The sequence below is a fragment of the Solea senegalensis genome, linkage group LG1 (assembly GCF_019176455.1).
Source record: "Solea senegalensis isolate Sse05_10M linkage group LG1, IFAPA_SoseM_1, whole genome shotgun sequence".
In the NCBI taxonomy this organism is placed as follows: domain Eukaryota; kingdom Metazoa; phylum Chordata; class Actinopteri; order Pleuronectiformes; family Soleidae; genus Solea; species Solea senegalensis.
This window is the reverse complement of record NC_058021.1, coordinates 11359336-11387239: the sequence shown is the minus strand read 5'-3', so window position 1 is coordinate 11387239 and position 27904 is coordinate 11359336. Positions and strand designations below refer to the sequence as shown.

The window sequence follows — 27904 nt, the reverse complement described above, 5'->3', positions numbered from 1 at the left end:
TCATTGTGATTTTAGTCCCAGTGAGACTAGAGTGGATTCATCACTTTTTTGATCCAAGTTTGGCAACAGAGTTACAAACACACAAACATGAAGTAGATAAAATCTTCATCATGCACCATGTAAAAGATTTGAAATGATTTTTTTCATTTTTTATTGCATAGCTCAATACATAGTAAATGGAAATTTGATCAGATTAAATCAGAATCAAAATAATAAGGCCTCAATAAAAAGTCATAATTCAAAAGTAAACGTATTAAATCATTCACTGTCAATCACTTTATCCTCCACATAAGAGGTAAAGATGGGGTCACACCCTAGATTTTCAGCTGCTCACCAAAATCTATAAAGGATGAGGACAAGGCAGAGTTTCAGTTGTTGATATTTCAGCACTTTTCTCTGCAGAGTGTGGTTGTTAGTGACAAAGACCAGCAGATGGTGCTGTCAGTAGAACACACACACTGTCAGTTGTGCACCTCCTTGTGTGTTTTTGGCCTTTCATCACAATCCTGGATGTCCTCAGTGCAGGCAATCCTACCATAGACTGATGAAATCTGGGTGTGTGGGTCATGGTTCAGAGTCCAGGTGGGATCTTTGCTTTTCAGCCACAGTGGCTGTTCTTTTCAACTAGATGCACTTCAAACTTCCATCCTCTTCCCTCGGCTTGGGCTACAAGGTCAGCACAGTCCAGCACCAGCTTCTTACAGTCAAAGGCTTCTTCCACTGCATCTTCTAAAGAGGCACTGAGCTCAGTGAGGTATAAGACGACTGTGAGACGCTGCATACACTGGATGACTCTGGTTTATAAGGCTCTTCCTGGCTTGGTTCCTGCCTACTTAAGCACGTTTCTTCAGAGAACCAAAAGCCATTATGCTTTACGTTCGAATGACATTTTGCACCTGCTCCCTGTGTGTTACTTGCACTTATATTTCAATATTTGTCTTGTAACTGTTATCTCCCTGTTTTTTTTATTATTATTATTAGAAAGTATGACGTGTGCTGCTGCCTTTCTTGGCCAGGTCACTCCTGTGAAAGACGTCTTGATCTCAATGGGTCTTTTATCTGGTTAAATAAAATGAAAAATAAATAAAGAGCGACATGCAAAGTGTGTGTTCTAGATAACACACCTTTTTCTGAGTCATTTTCTATCAAATGTTCTCCTCACAGTTGGAGATTATTTCCTAACCTGCAGGAGGCTCAAGGTTGAAAAGGATGACTGAGGTCACGTCTTTGTCATGGACACCAGCGACCCAGGACGGGACAGTTTATTTTGACATGTTCAGGAGGAACTGCATTATGCATTTCAACATTTCGGAGATCTGAGAGGAAGTGACTGCAACACAGGAAGTGTTCTGTCATCCACCCTTCCTTTACCCCCACACTCTAAAACAAAACAAGACACATGAACAGGCTGTGGGTGACAGACTTGTATGCACTGATGCACCTGAAAGATTTGGACCGAACAGGTAAATGTTGCCCAGGGGAGCTTTTGAATTTCTCCAGATTCCATTTTGTCACATATTTTCCACATGAGCTCACTACTGTGTCCAAACAGTGTTTCCCTTCAATAATAGGTTGTGATTGTTGTTTTATCGTATATCTGCCTGAAGTTACAGGTGCAGGCGTTTCCTCTTGGTTGTTCACTTGTGTGACAGACTGGTTTTTCTTCTTCTAATTATTTCCAGCAGGCTGTACACAGAGAGGTATACCGCCGCCCTCCTCCATTCGAAGTTACTATTAACCGTTTAGATTATGGCTAAACTGAACAATAGCCCAAGGTTGCAGGGAGTGATAATGACAGAATATTATCATAGGCTGTCGTAGGTCTCACTATCATTGTTGAGTTCTCTCGACAAACACTGACAGCATGTTCCCACCTGGAAATAAACTTTAAGGAACAACTGCGCATGTGTATACTGTGCAAAGTCAAAGACTCCAGTGCTACTCTGACAGACATGGCCTCTTCCTCTTCAGTGCAGCAGTCAGTCTCCCTCCAGGCCTATGATATGACGCTACTGCTTATAAAGGGAGAGCATGATTACAAAGCAGGTCCAGCTGTGCCAGTGAGCTCACCTGAGACTGCTTCATGAGCCATCTTCACTCCCTCACACAGCTGACTGACGCCCACCTCAACTGTTCCCTGTAACATGCTCACAGGAGAACAGCAGCTTTTAAAGCACCTATGATGTTTCGAGTGATTCTCCTTCATATTCTCAAGGAACTGTTTATCTCTTGTACTTGATTGTGAGGGGGCCACACGCAGAACCTCCTTCGATCGAAATGTCTTGTCATTTCACGGTGGCACAGTTTATGGAACAGTTTACCACTTCCTGTCAGGGAAAGCTCCAGCTTGGCCAGTCAATGCGTGGCTCATATCCTCTCAAACCTGAGAACATGTGCAACACTGCAATGTGCAACAGGGCTATGTGCAATGTTCTTTTTTTAATTTTTACAATGAACAATCCAAACACTTAAATGCCACCCTGGAAAAAGCACAGTATGTCTCTTCTGTTGATTTGTTTGTTCTTTCTGTATTAAGTGTCTTTTTTTTTAACCTGCCAAGTATTTACATATAATACAATGCTGTATATGTCCATGCATACATAATAAATATAATAAATCAAAATAACATATATCGCAAGCTACAAGACAAGTGATGACACCAAGTGATGGCAACCAACCTAAGCAGCGTCATCTTACTCTGGATGAACATTAGAGTTTGTTACAAAGGTTTAATTCATAAAATTTCACCTGTCAATTCCATTTTATCTCATAATGATGAACCAAACTAGCAGTAGTTTGCTCTCGGTGATGCAAACTGTCGTCACTTACCTGCGTTTTTACATTAGGTGGCAGTTCAAGCCTCTTTTTCTGGACCAGCACGATGTGCTCTACACACAAGGTACATTCATGTACATACATAGGATAGAGAATGTGAGGTGTAAAGGAATCACTTACCTTTTCACGTCATGTGAATGAAATCGTCCATCCATCATCTTTATCATCGTTATCTTCATCTTTGCCTTTTCCCCAAATCATTCCCAAATGTTTTTGGACTGTGGGAGGAAACTGGAGAACCTGGAGAAAATGAGTGAAGTCATGCAAATGAATGAGAAATGAGACATGGAAACTTGGCTGAATGGAAATGTGTGAAAACTATATATATATATACATATATATATAAATATAAAAAAATTAAATCTAAAATGACAGTATTCATATTCATTGGTACAATTCTCATGAACATGGATGCATCACTTTCACTGCCATAACTGTTCAAGGTGGAGCTGGTTTTAGCTTCTTCACAGTTTATTTCAGCCTCATCTCTATGGAAACCCCCATGAAAATATATAAACGTCTTTGATGACGACCAAACATGACCACTGATGCTGCAAGTGAGAGTCAGCTCTGTGAAAAAGGGGTGAGAGAATTTTTCTCTCCAATAAAAAAAACTTGTGAGCTATGAATTATTATATATTAGTGTTTTGATGAGAAAACTAAGCACTTGACAGTTGCTGTGTCAACAGAGCGGGTATTGACAGACTCACTGTGTTTACACAGGACTTGAATAGTGAAAGCAGGGCCTTGGACTGAAGTTGGTCACCTGACCTTGTATCTGAGTGGGAAGAGAGGGACACTTGAGGCAGCCGCTCATTGGCCAGACCGAGGAGCAGCTTACCAAATGCCTCAACTTGGCCACAGACACAGAAAGCCCTTTCTGTCCTTCACGCTGCAGGCTAGAAAACATGCAGCAGGGACAGCGAAACACACCTTCTGGAAAACTGTACCCGCTGGCAAACAAGTGGACTGAGAGGAGCTTCATTCAGCCGAGCCATGGGGGGCGATCACTTACTAAAATAATCCTCATTTCATACCAAGGTTTGCCACTATCTATTTAGTTTGAATTATTAAGTAAAAAGCAGTATTAAGTTACAAAGGCCCTGGGTGATGTTTTGTTTCACCTAATGCTAAAATATTAAAATATAGTATGGTGCTTAACAAATTCATTAGACCATTACCAAAACCACAACTGCCCTAAACAGCATTGGTAATTATCAAAATCATTTTTTTCAATGTTTCTGTAATGATTACAACAGCAGTGTGCAGAAGCTCACAATGCTAAAATATAACTATTATTGTGAAATTTTTACAAAAAAAAAACAATAGTAAAGCTCATTATTATTTCTTGATTAAGATGCCAAATTAAGCTCATACTTGGGTATAAAAAGGTGAATTCAGTTTGTTATTTTGTTATTTGCCAACGAGGACATGGGGTCAGCTATGAATGTTAATCCAGTCTATGTCGTTTCTCGTTCTCTTTATCGTGCAGGTCAACAACATTCATCAGTGAGGAGCGACCAAAAATGACTTACGGGGTGGTTTACGTCATACTTTAAATGAACTTGTATGTGCAATAACATAGGTCACAAAGTATCCATAAAGCTACAGTGTGTGACCTGTATTGTATTAATCTGATTGTTTGGTCTCCCTGATGTGACATTATTTAAATGCTGAAGCCTTCACCTGCCTAAGGCGCTGTCAAGCAAGACTATCAGACCTGACTGATGGGAGTGTTTGTTTGTGTACACAAGCAGGGCGGGGACAAGAGGCATTTACTCAGTCAAACTGTTGTTTTGTCCAACAGTAGTAACTGTTTGTAAGTGCTTGTGTGTGTTTGCTGGGCGACATGAGGTCTAAACCCCACTGTACTGAGAAACAGAGAGAATCAGCCCATTGGCTCAGTCCGCATTGTGCAAACTCATTTGACAATGGCTCGAGTGCAACAAACATTCGTTTATATTTAAAAGTTTCACACTTCCGTTTTAAGCCAGCCGTGGAGTCAGTGACAGCACACAGTGTTACATAAAATGCTTTTGTATTACAAGTCTTTAAAACTGACAGGTTGATGGCAGAAGATTTGTCCAAAGGTCGATTTACATTTACATTAAGTCAAAAACGTCACATTTATTTATTCATTTATATATTTTTTTTTTTAGAAAAGAAATAAATCTAGATAATACACAAAAGACATGGCTTGCCATTCAGTAAACAAAATGAATGTTCTTGTTGGACGAGTACCTTGAGAAAAACGGCCTGAATGTGACCTTGAAGCAGCAGGTCTGTTACAAGCTTCACTTCCTGCCTGTAAAGGAGGAGCAGGTATACTGAAAACTGATTATTCTAAAAGAAAAAAGAAAAATCAAAAAAATAATAAAATGTTCTGATTGCCATCGAGACGCACTGCAAGGGAAATTAGGACTCATCTGTTGGCACGGTCACAGGAGTTTTCTTAGGAAGGCACTTGACATGGGGTCAGTGACAGCGATGCACCGAGTTCCTTGTTTGTGCACACTGAGGAGGGAGACCGTCAGCTAAGTGCAAGTTCCATGATGAATCCACTTTCACTAGATCATTGGGGACGAGGGAGAGGAGAGACACAAAATATGGAGGCATTTCACAACTCCACCAGAATCCACAGCTTTAAAACACAGCATCTTAAATTTACTATTACATATTCATATGAAAACAGGTGTTTCCACAATCACGAGCGCATCAGAAGAAAACTGCATCCATAACGCATGTCACGTGATCATTCACACGCACGTGCGGATGTAAACAAAAAGCTGAACGTCTCCTCTGCGGTTGTTTGGAGAGCAAAATATGAAGTGAAAGTAAGAGTTGATGAAGCTTTTTCATTCACAGCTAATAGTGGAGTTGAAGTCTGTGATGACCAGTCACAGTTAAGTGAATGCTGGTGACATGATATTTGAAAACTCGGTTTCTGAAAAAAAGCATCTTCAAACGTCTCCATTTTCAGGGCTCTAGAAATGCAGTGGCAGTGTGGATGCAGTGTGTCCCCTCCAACATCTATTCAACACTGCTGTTAAGATGTCAAACTATCATTAATTTCAATGTACCACTAATGATTCACAAATTAAGATACAAATAATTATTTTTGACTTGATGGGCCATGCTGTTGTGCAGGTATCCTCCTATTTTATTTTTTTTTGGTTTAACACAGTTATGTGTTGTTTTTTTAAACGTAGCCTTCGTGGGGAGCGTCTGCACCTCCAGACATGTCGCAGGAAAAATCGAGATTGTATTTGAGCAACCTGTGCAAGCTTCAAGAGCAATTTTAAAATATGTCAAGGTCTCCTTCAGCCACAGGACACAATAACCCACACCACCAGTCTCTCCAAGACTGATGGACCCAGTCCAGATAATCAAACAGTACAACTTAACAAATAAAACCACAAAGAGAGGAGAAGAGAGAGAGAGAAAGAGACAAATGGGGGGTGGGGGGGGGCGGGGAGGAGAAGCAAAGGAAATCATGTGTCTCTTAGGTTTCACAATGAGACATTCCCATTGAGGCACATTACCAGAGAAGTGTCATATACAAAGCTATAAAAAAAAAATCCTGAAACATTCAAGTACTTTGTCATGTAAACACTTTTCCAAACTATCATACAGAAAGTCACCAGCCACTTTAATAGGTACACCCGTTAGGTTTCACCTGTCACTATAAATATCAAAAATGCCAATGACACCGCAGCAGCTCATGTTGACAAGGTCCAGACGACCTGCTGAAGTTCAACCTGAGCGTCAGAATCGAGACCAGGGCGACTTCTGAATCTGCCGTGTGTCACATGGGCTGCAGAAATTGTGATAGAAATTGCCGTGACTGGTCATTTGGCATCTTAACCAGCAAACCATGGTGCAAACCATTCCCTTTGCAGACTGTTGACCACAAAACGTTTGTTGTGCTGTGTCATCTGCAAAGCAAGACTGTTGGGGCAGCACTGCAGAATTCCAATTTCAACACAACGCTGTCATCTTCATCAATCTTAAACACACCCTGGTCTACTGTTGTCCTTGCCATGCTCGACGGTTTACGGAGAATGGTCAGGAAGAGGGAAAATATCCAGTGATCTCTCAGTGAAAAATGTGTTGATGCCAAAACTTCAGAGCATGACCAGACCGGTTCAAACTGACAGAAAGGCAAAAATAACCACTTGTTACAACCAGGGTATGGAGAAGAACATCTCTGAAAGCACAACACATCAATCCCGCCACATTATAAAAAGGTGTCATGTGTACCTAATAAAATGGCTGGTGAGTGTAATCGATTGTTGTCATCGTCAATTGTTTGTTTGTTTATGTGCAACAATAAGACAACAGTGTGAAGAGAGGGAATACTTTTGCCTGTAGGACAATATATGAGCTCAAAAACCAGCCAGGACTCAGTTACTGTTGTTGTTGTTGTTGTTGATGTTGTTGATGTTTAGAGCAGGACGCATGAGCAGCACTTGTCTCCGCCACTGGGGACAGTTGAGTAGTTCATCTGTCTGACAATTTCTGCAAACAGTTCGTCCACTGATCCTTTATTCTTGGCTGAAGTTTCCATGAAGGGGCAGCTCCAGTCCTGGGCCAGCGCCTTGCCTTCCCCGGAGGAGACCTCCCTCTCCCCCTCCAGGTCCACCTTGTTGCCCACCAGGATCATGGGAACCCTCTCGTACCTCTTCACCCGGATGATCTGGTCCCTCATGGGCTTGATGTCCTGGAAGCTCTGCTGGTTGACCAGGCTGTAGACCAGAATGAAGCCCTGGCCGTTTTTGATGTACAGATCCCGCATGGAGGCGAACTGCTCGGTCCCCGCCGTGTCCAGGATCTCCAGCACGGACGGGGACGAGTCCACCTCGATCTCCTTCCTGTAAAAATCCTCGATGGTGGGGTCGTACTTCTCGATGAAGGAGCCCGTCACGAATTGGACCGTCAGGGCGGATTTACCGACTCCACCCGAGCCCAAAACAACCACTTTGTACTCCCTCATGGCCAAGGAGAGGATAGGAGGAGAGGAGGAAAGGAGAGGAGGGGGAGGAAGAAAAGGCAGACACCTCCTTTTTCCGCGACGAAGCCTCCTCTCTCCCACCCGCTGACCAGCCCCGATGTTTTCAACCCAAGCAGGCTGCGAAGGCGGCGCTGTCGCTCGTCTAGGAGTCAAATCCCGAGCCTGCGCTGCGAATTCCGGGGAGCAGGGATCCGAGGAGAGGCTCCGCTCCTGGACATCAGCGTGGCGGATTACAGCTCATTTTCATCGCACTGTATTGTGCAACGGCGCTGGGAAGCGTGATCGCTCCGCTCCTCTTGCGCGGCGTTTCCTGCCCACATCCTCGGCAGCGTCAAGAGCCGAGACTCAGTTCCGCTTTCTTAAAGGAGCAGTCACCAGAAACACAGGGCGGTCATGTGACCGGAAAAAACAACTGTGGGGTCTGCGTGACCTATGACCTCAGACTATAATATCAACAGTCTCAGAGCTGAATCCGAAAAAAAAAATCTATTATTACTATATTATTATTATTGTTTATTTTCTACATATACAGTATATTTTTCCCAACCTACCTTTCCCACACTCCAGTTCAGTAGGTGGCAGTAATGCACATATAAGCCAGTCGCCAAATCACAAAGATGAAGCTGAATCAACAGCAGTCCATGTCAAACATTTTAACATTCAAAACAGAGTATGTCAATCCTGGTCCTGGGCTCTGTATGTTTTAGATGCTTCCCTGCTCCAACACACCTGATTCAAATCATCCACTCATTAGCAAGCTCTGCAGAAGCCCGATAACGAGCCATTCATTTGAATCAGGTGTGTTCCAGGATTAAGAAATCACAAAAAACATTTCTATGCTGTCCTGTTGGACCGCTTTCTTCCTACCATGATCCATACATACACAAAACTTTTACTCCACTACATTTCCTAATTCAATTGTGTACTTTTACTCCACTATCCATTACCTCTATCTTTCTTACTTGTTACTACCAAATACAATCAGAAGAACAGTTGGTAATGGTCTGTATTTATGTAGAGCTTTTCTAGTCTTAAGTACAGTAAATGTCATATACTTTAAGACTTTTACTTAATATTATAAAAAGTGACTTCAACTTCTACCAAAGTCCTTTTCTGGTAGGATACTTCCCCTTTAGGTACTTTATACATGACTGACTGCACAGCAGCCATTATAACTTGGGGGAAAATGACAATTGTAAAGTTTCAGGGGCATCTAACATTATTTGTATGCTGTGTCTTTTGTCTGAAAACAGGCTTTGTAAAGCAATGCTATCAGACCCCACTGAGGGAGTGTTTGTGTGTATACAGCAGCAGCACAGGGGAATCTGAACTATATCCTGAACTAGTCAGAATTATAAATCTCCAACTGGATTTATAGATAGTAATAATATATTTGCAGAAAGATGCATTTCACATTGTGTCAGAACAAACAGAGGCTGAAACAAAACCTGTTGCATGAGCAAATCAAATATTATTTTATTCAGATTTTTTTTTTCATCCATACAGCAAGAGTCAATTATGGCAACAATAAAATGTGCATAAACAAATCTGAAGACAGAATAGTACATTATTGTGTTGCTGTTAGCAAATACATAACTGATGGTTGCACTAACAAGTAAAAAGCAGTCAAAGCGAACATGTGCGCCCAGCAGGGAAGAGAAACCTTGGGTTGCAGTCGAGAGACTGAGCATGTGATTTTGGAGGAAATGGTGCTTTGGTTCTGCAGCGCCGACACAGCAGCCTCGACTTAGAAACACGTCGACGCTGACTGGCGACCGTTACATTCATTTGAAAGACAAATTTGCCAAATGCGCATTTGGTGTGGTGAGCCTTCACCTGCTGAGTGCACAGATATGATAGCAGGAGCAACGTTCAGTGAGTCAGTGCTGACTGCAATTGTATGGCTGTGAGAAAAGTATCCAGGGTGCATGAGTGCTAATATTTCATCCTTTTTTTAACATGGTTTCTTGGAAATAAAATATTTTCTTGCCACACAAAGAGTATGATGACTTGTTTTTGAAGTATTATTTCTCCCCAGTGTGGATGTTATCTACTGTACGTATAATTCGAAGGAAAAGAAATGTATTACTGTGTATTATTATGTTGTCTTGACTGTGTTATCTTCCCTTAAATACTGTAACTAGGCTGTTTCTTTTTGTTTGTACGTGTGCATGCAAGTAAATCAAACTATAATAAAAATACAAATCTTTGATAGTTTTATGTATCATCTCTACCATGGGAGCAGCAATACTGCGTGACCAAGTCCAACAAACGATATATACTGTAGACGTCATTGGATGTGTCATCCAATGAGAGGGGTGTGGAGTCTGCATGACATGGGGATATCTACTCCCCTACGACATTTCCTGGCAATACTTGTCACTGATAAAAATAAGACAAAAAGCGCATAGCTTTTCCTGAATGCATTAACCAAGAAACTGGTGCCCTTCTTTGCAAGCATTTTTTTTTTTTGTAGCTGGTCTTCTAATTTAAGAATTTAAATTAATCTAACAAAATTCCTTATAATTATAGATATTTTTATTCAAAATAATATCTCAATATGATACACATTTTTCTCTGTTCATTTGACTATATACAGAAGTGCAAAAAGTCAACCTTCGTCCCTTAGGTTAAAACTCATCATCTGCAGCATTTCAGACCTCTCCGGTCAGGAAAAGTCTTTTCTTACTCGCTCCTAATCTCACTATTGACCGAATATCCAAACACCCATCAATTTCACTGCTTGATTTGGCCTGACATTCAGGGCAAACTTAAGAAATATTCCAACAAAAGTACATCTTTTTTTTTTTTTTTTTTTTAAATGGATACAGTAGAAAATAATTTGTACTCTCAAACATGGACAATCTATATCTCAATACAATATATCTTCAAACATGATCTCGACATGTTACAAGGAAAATTTAAGTCGGTTAAAACATTATTAGTCGTTTTGTTTTCCTCTCGACCGAGCGGCGCCACGGTGACAAATTAATTGATCTCATTCCTTGTATCAAAAAAATGTTCTCTCATCAACAAAATTAAGTGATAATGTAACATCAACTAAAGAAAAGACATCCAGCTATATGAATGAAGTGAATATTTAAAACTGACTCAAAACACTATCATTTATATGGTTTGAAAAGTTATGAATGTATACTACCTCAAAATCTACAACGGCTATATCAATGTCGTCAAGTAATATATAGTAAGGCAAAAAAAAAAAAAATCTACATCTACATACCTCAAATAGATTCAAATCCTTAAGTAGTACATAACACAAATTCAATGAAATTTAAGAGAGTAATTGTTATCTTTACATATAGAGAATGGAAAAATAATAATAATAAGCGCCTTGTGATATAAAACATCATTGGTGTTCTTTACCTGCATGGTGATTGAAAGTACATTGGATTGGGCTGGGACCCATTAAATGCAATCTAAGGCTTTGTAAGGTACATTACAACCAGTAAAGACACACTACACACCTCTGTGAATAGGACAGAAAAAAAAAAGAGGAAGTGACGGATGATAAATGATAAAAATGTTTCCTTTAAGTGTTTCAAGCCTCTTTTGTGATGCTCGTGAACACAATTAGGAGGAAAAAACTGTGCTTTGGTTTCCGTAGTCACATCTACAAGTGAACGACAGCCTTCAACGCTTTGCTTGACACACAAGTCACGCGGACTGTGTTGCATTTCCTCAAAAATGAAGGTTCACCTACAATGGGATGTGGAATTAAAACAGGGCGATTAGACAAACAATCATTCAAGTGCACATGTGGTTTAAATGACCTAATAGACCTTTGGGCCGTTTTTTTAAATTCCTATCTACACATGGCTCAACAGTGCTTTTTGGAGCCCCGTTTTTTCGAGTTGCGCCCTCTTTAGAAGAGGGTAACACAATGTCAACTGAAGCTACACCCTCTCCTTCACCAGGCATTTGAGTCAATGGACTTGAGCAACATCTTAATTCCAATTAAAAAAAAACAAAAAACAAAAAAAAAACAAAAACAAACAAACACTAGTCTATTAAAAGGTATGACAAACTTTAGAAAAACCCAACTTTTTTTAAAAATTTAAAAATAAAAAGTAATTAAAAAAAGGCAAAAAAACCACCCCACTTCTAAAACTGATTAATTAGATTAAAGTAAAAAACAAACAAAACAAAAAAAACACTCACAAAGGAGATTTTGAAAATAAACAATACAAAAAGAGCCATACAAAACTTTTACCTTCAGTAAACAAATAACACTGCTGAGATAACACTCTGGTTTTAGCTGTATGGCCTTGATGGCACGTGACAAGGTGAGAAAAAGCTAGCCTGGCTGTGCTTTCAAGGTACACAGGTATGTTGGTTTACCCAGAACATTCATATGTCCAAGACCCTCATTTCAACATCTAGTTTTACTAGTCGCTGTAAAAACACAATACTGTACACATGCCTAATTCTTTTGGCAAAAAAAAAAAACAAACAAAAAAAACAATAATTCCTGTTCAAATCATTGTGCCTTTTCAGAATTCAATTGAAATTCAAGGTGCATGTTTGCAGTTCACTTGTAAACTATGAAACATGGCTATCAATTTAACAAAATAAAGCAGAACAAATACAAAAAAAAAAAAAAAAAAAGGAAAAAGAAACATCTTGGTCTAGTAACGTACCAGCACTGGATGTTGCCTCATGCAACCACGCTCTTGACCTTCAGTGCATGCAGTAATGATTACAATTAGAGCAAATTGAGTGCTATGATTTAGTCAGACACAGAGGTGTAATATGAACATTTTCCCAGAGGGGGAGACACACTGACCCTGACACCAAGACATCCTCTTCGCTCAGCTGGACGTTGAAATTGACAACAAACTCTTCTTTGACATTGATATGTGGGAAGATGGCACAGGCCGTGTTTTGCACCCTTGATGTTTGCATGTGTGATGAGACCATCGTCATGGACCGGCTAAGAGATGGCAAGACCCTCCATGTCCCATTGCTTGACATTCTGAAGGTTATGTAGGTAAAGGCTGAACTCTTTTGGCTTGGACGGTGCCAGCACACATTCTTTTTGATCTGCAAGATATGAGGATTTCAGTTTAAACCAAAAGGAATCGTCATGCCTCTGCCAGAGACAGAGAAGACATTTATAAGCTGTATGGGGTCAAGCCTCAAACTAGGGAAGTAACACACCAAAGTGATAATACTTTGTAGAACAAATGAGAGAGTGTGGGGATTGAAATGAGAACTCACTGTTCTTAAGAGGAACTACATTTGAGTCAAGAACTTGTGACTACTCAGATGATCTGCAGATATTATTGGAATCTGTGGGTAGAAAAACAGACAGGGATCAAACATGGGACAAATTACCAGGCTGAGTGGACGCTGGTGGACAAAACAACCACAGATCTACACCACATTCTCACACTGAGATGAGTTTCATTATTGCTGAAAACAAAAAGAAGGGGACAATGATGGCAAGATAGAAGAAGCAATTTGGCTACAGTGTGGCACAGATCACTCGTGATGTGACATATCGATAAGATTAAAACACTTCTGGACAGCAAGGAGGGGAAGAGGTGGGTTGAAGGGGAGGGACAGATGAGGAGGACAAAGGGACACTGTTAGTGAGGTGGCTCCCCCATGCAAATCTAAGTCCTCCAAGTTGTTGACCTGCACACCTCAGTAAAATGCAGAAGTCTGACTCTGGAGTTCCCGGAGAAATAACAGCTTAGTTTTTCCAATCTTATTTTGTTCTAGTGCTACGTAATTCTGCAATATAGGTTAACTGTTTACAAAATCCCAAAACAGAAAATGTCACAAATCTTCTTACACACTGACTGTACAACTTTATCAATGAGTATGTCCTGCTTTTAAACAGAAAGGACATAGTAGAGCTTCGCTTTATGTGCTGGAAGCAGCAGCAAAACAGAAACAACAAAACAAAACAAATGCCAAGCACCAAAGGTCACAGATAGCGACTGTTGCACAAGCTGTGCAAATAGCTCTAAAAAATAAAAAGTAGAAAAAAAAAAACAAAAAACAAAAAAAACTACCTCATACATACCAATTGCATGTATTCGTTGGTAGTCAACTTTGATAAGGAAGAGTCCTCAAAATGGGAAAGGACAAAATCCAGGTTACAATGAGGACACATTAAATGTAAGACAACATACTTCTCCAGAAAGACATGATCCAAGAAATGTGTTAAACTGCACGATAGATATACGTAAAATAATACATTCTCTTTTTTTTTTAAACGTGTAACAAGATGATATGCACACAATGTTGGTGTAGGCCAACAAGAGGGAGTACCGCCTTCAACCCAACCCTCCCCTCACTGTAAGACACAAGCATCCCCAGATCGCCAATGTGCAGTGAATAAGAGAGAGAGATAGATAGATAGATAGATAGATAGATAGATAGATAGAGATAGAGAGAGAGAGATAGATAGATAGATAGATAGAGAGAGAGAGATAGAGATAGATAGAGAGAGAGAGAGATAGAGATAGATAGATAGATAGAGAGAGAGATAGAGAGAGATAGAGAGAGAGATAGAGAGAGATAGAGAGATAGTCGTGCAAACCTGATTGGTGGAGGCAGTTGCGAAGGGAACGCTTGTGGCAGATGTGGTGGCTGCAGACACAGTGGCTGGAGTACCACCGTGCATCATGGGAACTTTTTTGGAGGGAAAATCATGTAAGCAAAAATTCAAAGAGGAGCAGTGGAGCCACACACACACATACACACACACCAGGCAAATAAGGGAAAGGAGAAAGACAGAGAACGGATTCAGTGAGAGGGATTCGATTTAACTGGTTCCCGTTCTTCCCTCTGCCAACACAGAACTGCAGCGCATCAACTTCCACATTGGTTTATACTTTCAGAACCAATACTGGGTTAATACCAGCTACAATTTAAAAAGTTTAACATATAAATAAACGTGCTGTCACACCAGTGCGAAGAATCTTTATGGCAGAGCAGACGACAGGGAGGGTTACAATTGAACTCCCTCACTTCTTCTAAAAAAGGGGTTTCAACTGACGTCAGGTTAGACCAGCCAAAAGCCAGGTTTAGAACAGCATGAGAACGAGAGTGGTAAAGCTGTACACAGTAGGCGTAAACAGAGGACATAACAAAAATAAAATGCTGTCACAGAGGTCATAAACACAATTTAAAATTTAAAATCTCTCCTTATGTGGACGGTTACTTAGGCTTCACATCACAAAAATGTTTCTTCACATGACCAAAAGTGATAAATTAATCAATAAACTAAATAAAACTGCTGGTTGGAGTTTGATGATGTGTGAGTCACAGACATGAGGTTACAGATAACTGAAGAAGGAAAGCTGGAACCTACCAATGCTGGCTGCAGGTGTCATGCACAATATTGAGCCTGCCCATCATGCAGTGCAACAGGAAGTGGATTGGATAGGGAAGAGAAATCAAAACAGCCCATCACAAGGTTTCGTTAGAGTGAGGGGAGAGATAAGGGGGGAAAAAAAGGTTAATATCTCTTTGACACAGTGATTGGAAAAAGGCGAAGGGTTGATCTCAACATAAAGTAATCTGTTAATCAGACCAGTGAATGAATACTAAACTTCTCCATCTGAAGCGTAATGAATATGAATGTGAAATAAACCATATACAATTAAATCAACACATCCAGACCCATTCATCCCAGCCCAAGCAAAAGCCCCAGCCACAGCACACCACATCAAAACATGACAATTATCTGTCTGCGCCATGTGGTCAGGGTTATTCGTCCGTTTGTCTTTATTAGCAGGAAAGCTAGTCGTAACGTTTCAGTTCATTTCTCAGTAAATAATGCAGAGATCATTATAAAAGAAATCAGGCATATGTAATGAATCTATTTTCATTACTGTCCTGATGTTGTGGGATTCATCATAAATAAATATAACACATTACATGGTTGAGGAAAAAGTGGTCGGGTGTTAGTTTGAGCACTAAACAGTTGTTGCTGTTTTTTTTTTTTTATCTTAATCAACTCCGATCCTTTCTTCTAACAAACATCCATGCGTTCCTCACAATCAGCCTGCACAGAATAAGCAAGAAGCTATGTGGAGCCATATTATGGTACTTAGTAGTCAGAAAGACAGTCTAATCTGATGTCAACATCAAGTGACCATGCAGTACCATAAGCATGATGCACTAATCTGTTGCATCTGAGCAGTTTGAGCTTTTCTTCTGCACTTTACTTAAGCTTTACTTTTTACTTAGAATACAATCTAGCAGTTTAATGTGTGTGTCACTGTTTGTACTTTCATTATATACAAACAAAAAAGAAGCTAAAAATAGTCCACAGCTGAAATGAAATCTACCACTTCCCCCCAACTCCAGTTAAACAGGAGCCAGGTCAGACTGATCCAGGCATCCTCGGGGCAGGCAGAGCACTAGCTGTGGTTGATTTTGGAACCATACCTGATGGGAGGAAAGCAGCCTGCTGCTGAAACTGCATGTTGGCCAGGGCCTGTTGGTACTGGAGCATGCCGGTGTTAAACACGGCAGAGGCACCGTTGGCCTTCTCCAAGGCTGCCCGTTTTGGCAGAGGAGCCATGACACTAGGGGCGATGCCCTGCTCAGCCAGATGGAGGGAGGTCAGTGAGGGGGGGGAAAAAAACAGAGACAGAGAGAGAGAGAGAGAGAGAGAGAGAGAGGTGCGTGGAAAAGAGAAAAAGTTGGAGTGTTGGAGAGAGGCAAAATAAGAAAACAAAACAAGGTACATAGTTAGAGAACATCATAGAATCTGTGTCACAACATCCTTGAGTGTAAAAAAACAACAACAACAACAACGACAATAGTATCATCATATCATCAGTAGCAAGCAAGCAGCAGTCTGACACAAGTACTACACAAGCAGGAGCATGGTGCTACTGGAGCTAATCGCTAACAAGCATTATTCATGACCTAATCTTAATTGGATGTCTTCACTTTGTACTCCTAAGGCTGACTAAATGCAACATAAGCAAGCATTAACAATTAAAACAATAAGGCTTCTAATAAGAGTTGAAACAGGTAGGAAGCACAGAGAAAGGGAGGCTGCACTGCTAGCTCCATGATAAACTGTGTAAGCCATGTTTAATTGATGGTTCACTCTCAGCTTCATTTCAAAAATGGTCTCAGGCCAAGGGACACGATGAGTCAGATATTGAAAAGTACAGTTCCACTGTCAAACCTTTGCACTATTGAACATGCTCTATGTGTGGACTTCATCTTGGCATGAGGCCAGTCTTGAGGTCAGAATATTCCATGACAAGATTTGACGACGGAGTGAACTATCATTTGAACAGTATTCATCTGTTATGGTGGGATCACTCCTGTACGGTTGTAAAGACTGTTCCTCTTAGCCCCACCCTTATCCATATGACATGCACTAGCGACACAGACATGCAAACACTTGATTGAGCTGCTCCACAACATTGAACACTGACTTGGACGTAAGACTAAAGCCATGCCACCATTACAGAAGCTCTTCTTCCCTAGTCCTCACTGACTTTTGTTAATACAAGCAAAAGGTGATGAATTGATAGTGGCTCGAATTCGACATTTCAAATTCGCATTTCGGGTCATTTCTGTGTTGACGCTGCAGTGCATATGTTTTGGAGATTTTCTGTTGGTATTATTATTATTATTCTGCCACTGTTTGGTCTTTGTGAACAGAAACAAAGTAACAGCATCTGTATGCTGCATCCTTCATCTGAAAACGGGCTCTGACTGGCAATACTGTCATACGGGACTGAAGGAGCGTTTGTGAATTCACGCCTGAAACCTTTCACGGGCGCTTCATAGTGTTTTCAGTCATACTCTAAACCGGTTTGCAACCCCCTCGCTTAACAAGTACAGTTTTGTTGTCGCCTCCTTCTGTCTTGACGTAAAACAAATCATCTTCTGTGTGCGGCGCGGGACTGTTGCAGTGTGACACTGCTTTACTGAGAAACACAGAGAGACAGCGGTTGGAATCTAAAATATCTTCGCATTTGAAAGCCACGCACTTCAGTTTTAAAAAGTAGATCGCCGGGCGGACGAAACCTAAACTACTGCGAGCCACCATCATTTTATCACAGGCAATAATGACAGATAAACAGGAGGAAAAAACAGACATTTGCACTGAGACAACGACAACAAAAATAGCTAGGTATCTTTGGTTAAAACACTGCTCTACAACAAAGCCACATGCCAAGCTAAAAGGTGAAAGGTCATAGTACCAGGTCAAAGGTTGCGTCGAGGGGTCGCTTCAGTGATTTGACAGCCGACTGAGTCTTAATTAGCAGGCAGCGAGCACATGATGGCAATGGGCCAATGGGGTTCAAGCGCATTAACATAAACCAGCAAGCAGAGGTGCATCATGGGGGCAGCAGTGCAGTTTGGGTATAGGTGAGAAAAAACAAAAACAAATAAAAAACAAATCATTGGAATGCAATATACAAGGGGATAACAAGACTAAGGCATGCACAGTGTGGACACTAGCTCTGCTGCTCAACAGTTAAATGATCATCAATAATCAATACTAATCTACATTAGTCACTGGCACACAAAGATGGATGGATATAGCAATGAGAAAATTATTCAATCATCACTTTAAGTGGGTTTCAGTAGTTGTATCGGACAGAATATATGAAAGCACAACTGACAAGTTTCTGTTTCACTGTGCACATAAAAGTCAGTGTCACATTACAGTGATCCACACCAAGCTCTCTCCTTTGCTCTGTCAATAAGACCATGAAGAGAACACTGTAATCAACAGACAAGTGTAGCTGTACTATCATATCATACAGACGCTGTTATTGCGACACAGGAGCGGCGGCACAATGAGTCCTTCCTTTAATAGTGTGAAGAGGAAGAGAAGTAATAAAAAGGAAGCACAGAAACAATGGAGTCACAAATGAGACCGGGGCATCAGAGAGAAGAGACAGAGGACAGAGGAACTGACTCTCTGTTTGTGGCCAGGGATGAGATGAACAAGGGCATAAGAAATAATGACATTCATAATATGCCATAGTCTGGTCCTTCTTCATATCATCCACCTCGGAGGAGATTTTACCCAAACCAACATGCAGACCTTTAAAATTTGACCTGGCAAAAAAGCAGAACTGAAAAGCTACATAAAACCAGCGAGGTACAGTAAGAGCCACTGAACATATTTACAAAAGAGATTTAATGTGTAATAAACAGCCCCAAAGTACATTTAAAACTTGCTCCTTAAGCTGCTGTGTTTGTGTGAATGAGTGTGCCCATGCTTATACAGACTGCTCACCATGGCTGCGGCGGCTGTGGCCTGGTTCACCTGGTGCTGGGTAGCCTTTATTTTAGCCTGCAGATGGGCTGGTGGGTGGAAGTACTTGCACTTTTCCCGGGAGCACCGACCCTTGATGTAGTCCATGCACACGGTGACGGTGTTGTCGTTGGTGTCGATCATGGTGCTGTCAGCGGGGTGGGCGAAGCGACAGTCGTTCTCGCCGCGGGAGCAGTTGCCCCTCTGATACTCCCGACACACCTGGGAACAAAGTAAGAGGAAGCCATAAAGTAGATACAGTATATGGATACAGCACTAATAAATAACAAGACATTTTCTTGCTTTGTGTGTTTGGTTATTCATGAACAATAAGTCCAATATGACTCTTTTCTTGGCGACACTTTAGAGTACAGTAACAATGTGGTGATAGATTTGTTAACAAAAGTAATGTTGTTTTAATGCCATCTTATGGCTACAGTAACCACCAATTAATAACTAACTCATTGGACAATAAAAAATTACAGAGCATATATTAACCCAATTTAAACTATAAGTACACAATATTTATTAGTCTCACAATGGGGACATTGACACCGGTAATTTGCACGAGACCTAAAGTTCAATTACATAAATCAACATGCTTCAACATTAATGACGAACTGCGACGTGTCTGTAAACATATGATGGTGAAAACTGACTCTCACAGACTTTTAAGTCTATGTGTCAGACACCAGGGGGCAGCACCATCTTATGCTTGCTGCTATTTACCTCAAGTCTCTGCTGACAGTAACATCATACTTGATGCAGTGGTTACAGAGAAAGAATACATTCCTTTGCTGTTTCAGTTCAAATATTAGTGCTTTTTTTACTGGCATTTTTATTCTACCTTTTTTTTTTTTAGACTACTTGATAGCAGCACTTGGTGGTGACACGACTTCGAGGAACTCGGTTGTAGCAGCGAGTTGACTCTGTGTCACTGTCACATCCTTGCACTAAAATAAATATACTGAGAAATACCTGGTGCCTTCAGTTAATGTGTTCGTTACCTCGAGTCTGTCTGTTCTCAGCAGTTTCTGGGCTGCAGCAGCAGCGTTGGGAACTTGGCTGACTGTGGGGCTGGAGGCCATGAGGACAGGGGTGTTGGGTAGGATCTCTGGGGGCATCAGACTTGGTGACACTGGGCTCAGGTAGGGATTAAAGGCTGCGGCTGCAACGGCTGCTGCTGCACTGGCATTAGTGGCCAAGCCTGGCGTCATTGAGAACATGGGCTAGAAACGAGAGCAAAGCAAAGGCAGAGAAATGGAATGATGGTGGAGAAAAACCACTAACAGTCAGCTTTTTGTAGAAGATAGAGCAGGGCTGACGGGACAAAAAAAACTCAAAGTGCCACACAAACAGTATTTGTGTGTCAGCTTCTACGTGTATCTGGGCTCACCATGAGCAGTAGCGTATTTACACTTGTGTGTGTGAGTGTGTATGTTCTCTCACCATAGGTGGAAGCTGTGTGCTGGGCATCATGGCATTTGCGAGCTGCATCTGCTGGGCCAGCATGGCCATGTTCTTCTGCTGGATCAGGTTGTTCCTCCCATTAATCTCCAGCTGGGTCTTTAGGTGAGGAGGAGGGTGCAGATACTTGCAGTTCTCTCTGGAACAGCGGCCCTGAAGGAGGAGGAGGAAGAGGGCAGAAGCCATCACAACACTTTTTTTTGCAACGTCACCGCGGCTGGACACTGAAAGTAGCCGGGTTCGTCCAACTGCACATAAGCACATTTGCTTCATTCGTTCTCATATTTATTTTTCTTCTTTTGTTGTTTTTACATAGTCCATTTTACTTTACATTCTTAACAGCTCTCTGCCTTGCCTATGTACACTGATTACATTTTCTTCCCACATACTGTACCAACAATGTTTCCTCTGACACTCAAGATTCAACTTGTATGAATGTGTTTATGTTGCGAGTGGACTGTCAAAACATACTTGTCCTTCCAGTATAAATAAAGGTTTCTGCATCTATGAGCATTTGAATTATCTGTTTTGTTGCATTCCTTCAGTTCAGCGTACTGAACATAGTTACCTTGGCCAATGCTAATAGTATTCAATGTAATAGGTTGACATGTTTCATACTGATTACATTTTCTTCTATTCAAATCATGACAATGCCTCTTAAACCACTGAATCCGAGGGTGCTGGAACGGCAGGATGTGCGGTGAATAAAACTGGATGTGGAATGAGAGCACCTTGTTTGTGGTTCAATGTCACACATGCAAAATTCACACTATGCCTGGGTTGATTGAGTCTCACACTAATTGTTTGGAGCTCGTTATTTCTGTCAGTCCCAGCAGGGACACGTGTATGTGTGTGTGTGTGTAGTTGTATGTAAGTGTGTGTGTGTTCTAGCCCTAGGAGGTCATGACAGACACAGTCTGCTGACATCCAGACGTGAAGCTTAGATACATGTTTAACCGACTCTATAAATACTGTCCACTCATATGAACTGTATATATATATATTGTATCAGCAGTCATCCGGAGGTCACACTCCTTTGAATAATTATCTCCGACTGGGGTCCCATTTTTGCTGCCTGCTGTGAGTATCCAATTATACCTTCAGTCTGGAGTTCAGGAAGAAGTCTGACACTGACACATGTACATTCTCACGCAAGCAAGAATGCATACTCATTAATACGCACAGATCAAGGTCATGTTCTCATAACAGCTGGCAGATGCAAATCAGGCGAACGCAGGAGAAATGCCGACTCAAATGCGGCCACAGTTTAGGAAAAGACGTGTATTTACTTTCAGCCCGAGGCACAGCTGAGCTGACTGTGTGCGTTCCCTTGCTGACAGAGCTATGCCCACTGGGATTTAACTCTATACTCTTGTCATGACTTCATTCACCTCCCCCATCTCCCACACTTTCACTGACACTGGAGCACCAGACAGGTGTGAGGGGAAAGAGGGGCAGCAGCGGGTGCTCTTGAGGATATTTAGTCCACTTCTCATGTTCTCTTTGGATATCATTTCAAATGTATTCTGGATTGTGTTGCACAAAGTGGGTGTCAGTAATACAGCATGCACGGAAAAGGATAATATTTATATATTCTATATTCTATGTTCTTGTTATGTATGTTCATGCCATAGACCACAGGGAACACATAGAGGCAGCATTTATCAGTGGTCTGTCTCCATATAAAATCTCTGACTTAAGATATCACATGTCAGGACATTCATTTTTGAATTATAGTTGAAATGTGTGTTTTCACTAGGTTTCAATGGGATAGTGGTAACATGAATAAAGTAAGAAACGAGAAACTGGATATAACGAAAAATGGTCACACAAGCGAAGCGGCACAGCGGAAAAGAAGCGTGTCCTGGCTTCCTAACCACTAAGCACTGTACGTCTAATACACCTTAAGTGACACAAGCACATAAAAATGCCACCGTTTTTCATAACAATGTCTTTATGTAGCTTTGGATCCATCTCTTAACAGGCAACGGACACTCAACAAAGCAACGTCAAAGTGACATGACTGTTCGGTTAACAAGATTAACCAGGTTCTACGCCAACCCTTGTGTACATACGCAGAGCTGGCATTCAGAAAAAAAAGTCTGTGACGACGCCAAGAGGTGTGTGCATGGGCGAGTGTGTATCGTGCATGTGCATGAGACGAGAGGAGCTGAGAGGAGGTTCCAATAGAGTGACAGTGGCATGCAATGTGGGAAGAGTGTGCGTGGGAGAGCGTGTGTGCCGGGTATGCTGTTTGCAAAGGCATGGAGGATCACATTGCTTTCACCCCAAATAACCCCGTCTGTTGACCCCTGGCTTTACAGCTGCATTTGCATGTGTGAGAGTGTGTGTGTGTGTGTGTGTTTTAAAGTGAAAGAGCCGTATTTGAGTAGGAAACGTGCTTTTGACCAGAAATACTGCCGAATCATCCAAAGAGAAAGCCATCAATTTACACCAGCGGCCATTTTGAATGCAAAAACAGAAACGTCAGGATGTGAGAACGAAAGTGCGAGAAAGAAAGAGGAAGGGAGAGAGAGTCATAGTGACGCTGAATAACATGAGCTAGGCTGCGTCAGGGAAATTTTAGAAGTAGCAGAAGATGTGATTAGTGTGGGTCACCACATGCAGACAGGAGAGAGAAATTGAGTTTCAGACAGACAGAGGAGAAGGAGGAAGAGGAAGAGAGGGAAGAAGAAGCCGTTGAGCCCTCACATCATGTTTGTAACTGTTACTGTGACATCAGCAGCCTTGAGGAGCAGCTAGAGAAGTTGGTGTCCACGGCAACAGAGCAGCCAGTCACTCCTGCTTTAGCAATAATGTGATTCCTGGAATCCTTCTGATCACAGACAGATAGATACAGGAGCTCAGCAAAGAAAATGCTAGAAATAGTCAGCAGCCACAAGCCCAGTTCTACGTCTTTATCAGCTGATTCTCTGTAGTAGTATTACAGCTATAATCTACACAATTTACTATCCCTGTCACTTCTGTCTCTGCACCACATAATTTTTGATAATGATACAGTATAAAGGTGAGTTTGCAAAAATAAAAGCAGACATGGAATGGAAACCCACACAACGCATAAAACCTAATTTATCATGGTGAGAAAATATCAGATTAAAATGTGATTAGTCAATAAACTGATTCGTCACTGCTCTGTATTTATGCGAGAGCAAGTGACGGAGCAGCTTTGGAACAATTCATCCGCATCATTAGTTGATTTTCCCTGAACTGAACGCAGTTTGAGGAACAGAAAGCAAACTATGTGTTTGGAGACATAACACATGTATTACCAATAAATAATAATAAGTATGTTCTTGCCAAGTCAACAGCAAAGTTGATGTTGCTGCTGCTGCTGCTCTCCTGACCATTTCACTCACTTCAGACGATGTGTTGCGTTAAAAGTAAGCGCTTGTGTTCCTGCTGCTAAGTTCTGACTTGCCAAACTGGGAACAATAATCCCATTGGCTACCATGTACTCAATGATTAATGATAAGTTACAATAACAAGACCCACCCTGATTGCTCTCTTTCCTAAGGTACTGTCTCTCACCCTTAAACACACACACGCACACGCACACACACAGCTTTTGTGACTGTGTGGGATTTGAACAAATAATGAACCAATGTAAAAAGAATGCAGGGTGGGGCTGCCTCCCAACCTTTTGAGGTGAAGAGATGAAGCATGCAGCTAAATGTAATAATGTCCGTGTGTGCACTTGAATTTGTTACCTCTTTATGCCAGACCTTTTCTGGCATAAACACTGACCTTGCCAGGACTAGTAGTGCTCATGGAGACCACAACCTGGTCCTAATGAGGCTGAACCTCCTTTCTGAGGAACTGGTTAAGTTCCTGAGAAACAAAGGTGCCCGAGCTTGTGTGAGAGGTTGAGAGATACTGGCTAGATATAGTTGAGAGGAGCCAGCTGAGGTGGTCAGGATGCCTCCTGGACGCCTCCCTGGGGAGATGTTTTAAAAAATGTCCATCTGGGAGGAGGCCCCGGGGAACACACTAGAGAGATTACATCTCTCAGCTGACCTGGGACCACCTTGGGATCCTCCTAGAGGAGCTGGTGGAAGTGTCTGGCCTTCCCTTCGGAGAGTGCTGCCCCCGTGACCCGGACCCACATAAGCAGCAGACAATCGTATGATACGGTTAAGTTTAGGGCAAAGATTTGAAGTGTGGTAAGGTTAAGTTAGGGCATTAACTGGTTATGGTTAAGATTGTTGATAACAACAAATGTCAAACCTGTGTATGTGTGAGTGAAAGGATTAGGAAAAGAGTGAAAGTGAAGAGAAATTGTTGTCTAATTATGGGTGACACTAAAACTAATATAATAAAGCTGCAGCTCCTGACTTTCTTGCCTCATGAATGCTCGCTGCTGTTAGTTCATATAACACATGGGAATTTAGAGCTGAAATGCATCACTGTCTGCTATGAGCAGTTGCTGGGAAATGTCTGTTTGCTGTCATAATCAGAACAAAACAGCAGCATTCAGTTTCGGGTAAACATAGAACGACATACCTAAAACCTCCGCATTGTCGTATCCTGCTAAACCCAACACTACTTTCTTTTCACGTCCCCTCTGCCTTTATTTTAAATCAAAACTTACAATATCCATTCACATCATGTACAGCACTGCACCTACACACTCTATTTTTGACGTGTGTACTCATATTGCTGTGTATATTGTGCATTTTAAATTGCCTTGTTGCCAAAAGGTGCTGTACAAGTAAATATTCAATTGGATTTAAAACAAAGCTATGTGATATTTATTTGCAACTCCTATTACTGACTATACGTGTGAGGAGTTGCAATTTTAACCAGATGTATTCTTTTTATTTTAATAATTCATGGAAGTCTGAAGAGGTAGAACTGAGAAATGCGCAAAACACGACAGCACAAACGTTTCACTGTTGTTCTTTCTCATTTCCTATCATCTCACAAACCCTCAAATCTGTCTTGTACGACTCTCTAACCAGCCAATAATTTGAACAACCGTGATTTAATTTCCTGCAGACTTGGAAGAATGCAAGTCCTCCAAATCACAATGTGTATCATCACCGTACCGTGACATGCAGTGTCGTGGTGTGATGTTATGGTGTGAAGCTACGCGGCTCTCTGGCCTGTGTTCCAGTGACGTCTATCTAAACATACACACATTAAAGCCCTGTCTCCTCATCAAAGAGGCTTTGTTCTGCGGTAGAGCGGAGCAGAGACTCACAGGACCAAAACTAGCGGTTGGTCTCTGCACTCAGAGTTGACATTAAAATATAGAACAAATCAACTGACCATCATCTTACATGACAAACCGGAATTTTCTGACTGTCAGTAAAGCGGCCTGCAAATGACTGGAAACACAGCCGGCCAGAAACTAAGAATATTTAGAAGTGGTAATTGTGAGTTCGGTGCATTTGCGACCATTAAACGTACCAAAATAGTCAGCAGTTCATAATCAATAAGATCCTTTTACAGTAGAGTACAATAGATTTTCTTTTTTTCTTTTGTTTTCAGCCTCTGAATTCAGCATTAAATTAACAAGTGTTTGAGGAGGGTGAAGACATAAGTATGCGATGCAGGGTTGTTCCTTTTTGGTGTGGCTTTAATTTCTTTAATTAGACACAGTGAGTCTGTATCTCCCTCATGGGGCTTGAAGTACTGAGTGATCCATGTAGCGCAGCTTAGTGGTCAGAGAGCTGATGTGACCAATGGGCTTATGGAGATACAGAGGAGGCAGGGCCAGTTAATCTGTGATAATAGTTACAATATGCTTCCAGTGATGCTTCACCTCCCTCACCAAACAACAACGAGAGAGCAATGAGTCATAGACCACAGTTGAGCTCCAACATGGACCACGAACATTGCGTTTGATAAAGTCAACCAGAGAAATACGTGTTTTTATGGGTGGAAAATCTGAGCGGACCTTCATGTTTTTTTCGGAAACATTGTAGATGGCTGGATGGATTCTGTTAAGAGGCATTTAAGACAGTAGCAGCCTAAATTAAATGCCTTACCTTAACCATCACCTTAATCATAATTAGCCCAGTGAAGGTGTTTGGGGAAAAAATAGGTAAAATTCAGATGGAATTGTGCAACGTCACACTTGTAAAATGTGTCTTTAAAGAGGATTAAAAAGGTGATAATGAGCTCGCAATACAGATCTTTTCTATCTGAAAAGGCCTGGTTATCCTTGGACCTCAGCAGAGGTTGTGAAACGACAAGCCAGGCTTTCACTGAGAACCTCAGGTTACAACCGGGCACATAAGGTGTCACAAGATCAACAATAAATGTAGGTACCAGTCTGAAAAGTCAACAATAAAGTCTTCAAACAGTTCTAAAATGTACCATACGTGGGAAATTGGGTAATGTGCTCTCTCTTAGTGGTTTTGTAAGACGTGTGTAAGACTGGCAGATGCATTTTGGACAAGCTGAAGTTTAAAAAGGACATTGCTGCTTCAAACACTAGACAGCTTTCTAAGATAGAAGAAAAAAGTCCGGACAATTAATTTGTTGGTTTCCATATTTACATACATATATATAGATATATGTATATATATATTTACAGTTACACAGTATGACAAACTGTAGAATATTAAAGGTAAAATGTACCAACTTCACAAAAAATGTCCTTACTCTGTAACATCAGACTGGTCCACACAAAGATGGAAGTGCACATGCACACACACAACAGACACACACACAGCAATGAGTTATTCACACTTCAGAGGGTGTTGGTTCTCAGAAATGCCTCAGGTCAGATGTCACGTACACAGGAGCCCTGAATCCAAACTTAGACCTCTCTGTTCCTGAACCCCTCCTCTCTCTCTCTCTTGCTATCTCTTTTCACACAGACGCACTTTCATGTGACTTTATTTATGCCATTTTTCCCCCCTCTTCAGTCTCTGTTCAGTGTAGTGCTGTTTCTTCTCCTCTAAGGTCTAACAAAGTTATTTTCTGCATGTTTCATTATGAGTAATAACAGAGCAATTGCACAGGTATCGATCTGAGTGGCAGCACTTTATGAAAGCCATCCAGTACTCACAGTGTGAGTACATGAGGCGGCCTGGGAGCATTCATTTAATCATCAGCAAAGTCTGCTTCCCAGCGAGAAAGATAAAGAAGTGCACAGGCATCACAAGGTTTCGGTTGCACCGAGGCATCAATAACATTACTGCTGTCTCTGAAATGACTGATGTGTGCTCTGTACAGGTTAAAACAGGATCAATAGGCTGCCGTTAACTTTAAGACTAAGATGAACATGACAGAGAGCTGTGCTTTAAAGTTTTAAAGCTGGGACAATATCACTTGATATTTGA

At 41.3% G+C, this 27904-nt stretch overlaps 2 protein-coding genes across 16 annotated transcripts in view; both read right to left on the bottom strand.

Moving 5' to 3' along the window:
- Positions 1 to 4856: 4856 nt before the first annotated feature.
- Positions 4857 to 8078, bottom strand: LOC122778290 (ras-related protein Rap-2b-like). Its single transcript, XM_044040014.1, has one exon. It carries the CDS (start codon positions 7826 to 7828, stop codon positions 7280 to 7282), a length of 549 nt encoding a protein of 182 aa, XP_043895949.1. The 5' UTR covers positions 7829 to 8078; the 3' UTR covers positions 4857 to 7279.
- Positions 8079 to 9297: 1219 nt separating this feature from the next.
- Positions 9298 to 27904, bottom strand: part of mbnl1 (muscleblind-like splicing regulator 1) — a 39498-nt gene continuing 20891 nt past the window's right edge. For 5 of the 15 annotated variants that reach the window (XM_044037681.1, XM_044037758.1, XM_044037605.1 and 2 more), the window contains 10 exons: positions 20574 to 20744; positions 20132 to 20353; positions 19107 to 19346; positions 18058 to 18111; positions 16274 to 16427; positions 15192 to 15227; positions 14418 to 14509; positions 13899 to 13943; positions 13085 to 13156; positions 9298 to 12907 (listed from right to left, as the gene is read on the bottom strand). In XM_044037681.1, the coding sequence (XP_043893616.1) occupies positions 13100 to 13156; positions 13899 to 13943; positions 14418 to 14509; positions 15192 to 15227; positions 16274 to 16427; positions 18058 to 18111; positions 19107 to 19346; positions 20132 to 20353; positions 20574 to 20744 (1071 nt within the window). In that variant the 3' untranslated portion in view covers positions 9298 to 12907; positions 13085 to 13099. The remainder of the gene's footprint in view (positions 12908 to 13084; positions 13157 to 13898; positions 13944 to 14417; positions 14510 to 15191; positions 15228 to 16273; positions 16428 to 18057; positions 18112 to 19106; positions 19347 to 20131; positions 20354 to 20573; positions 20745 to 27904) is intronic. The other 10 variants (XM_044037932.1, XM_044038110.1, XM_044038025.1 and 7 more) reach the window with 10 other exon arrangements.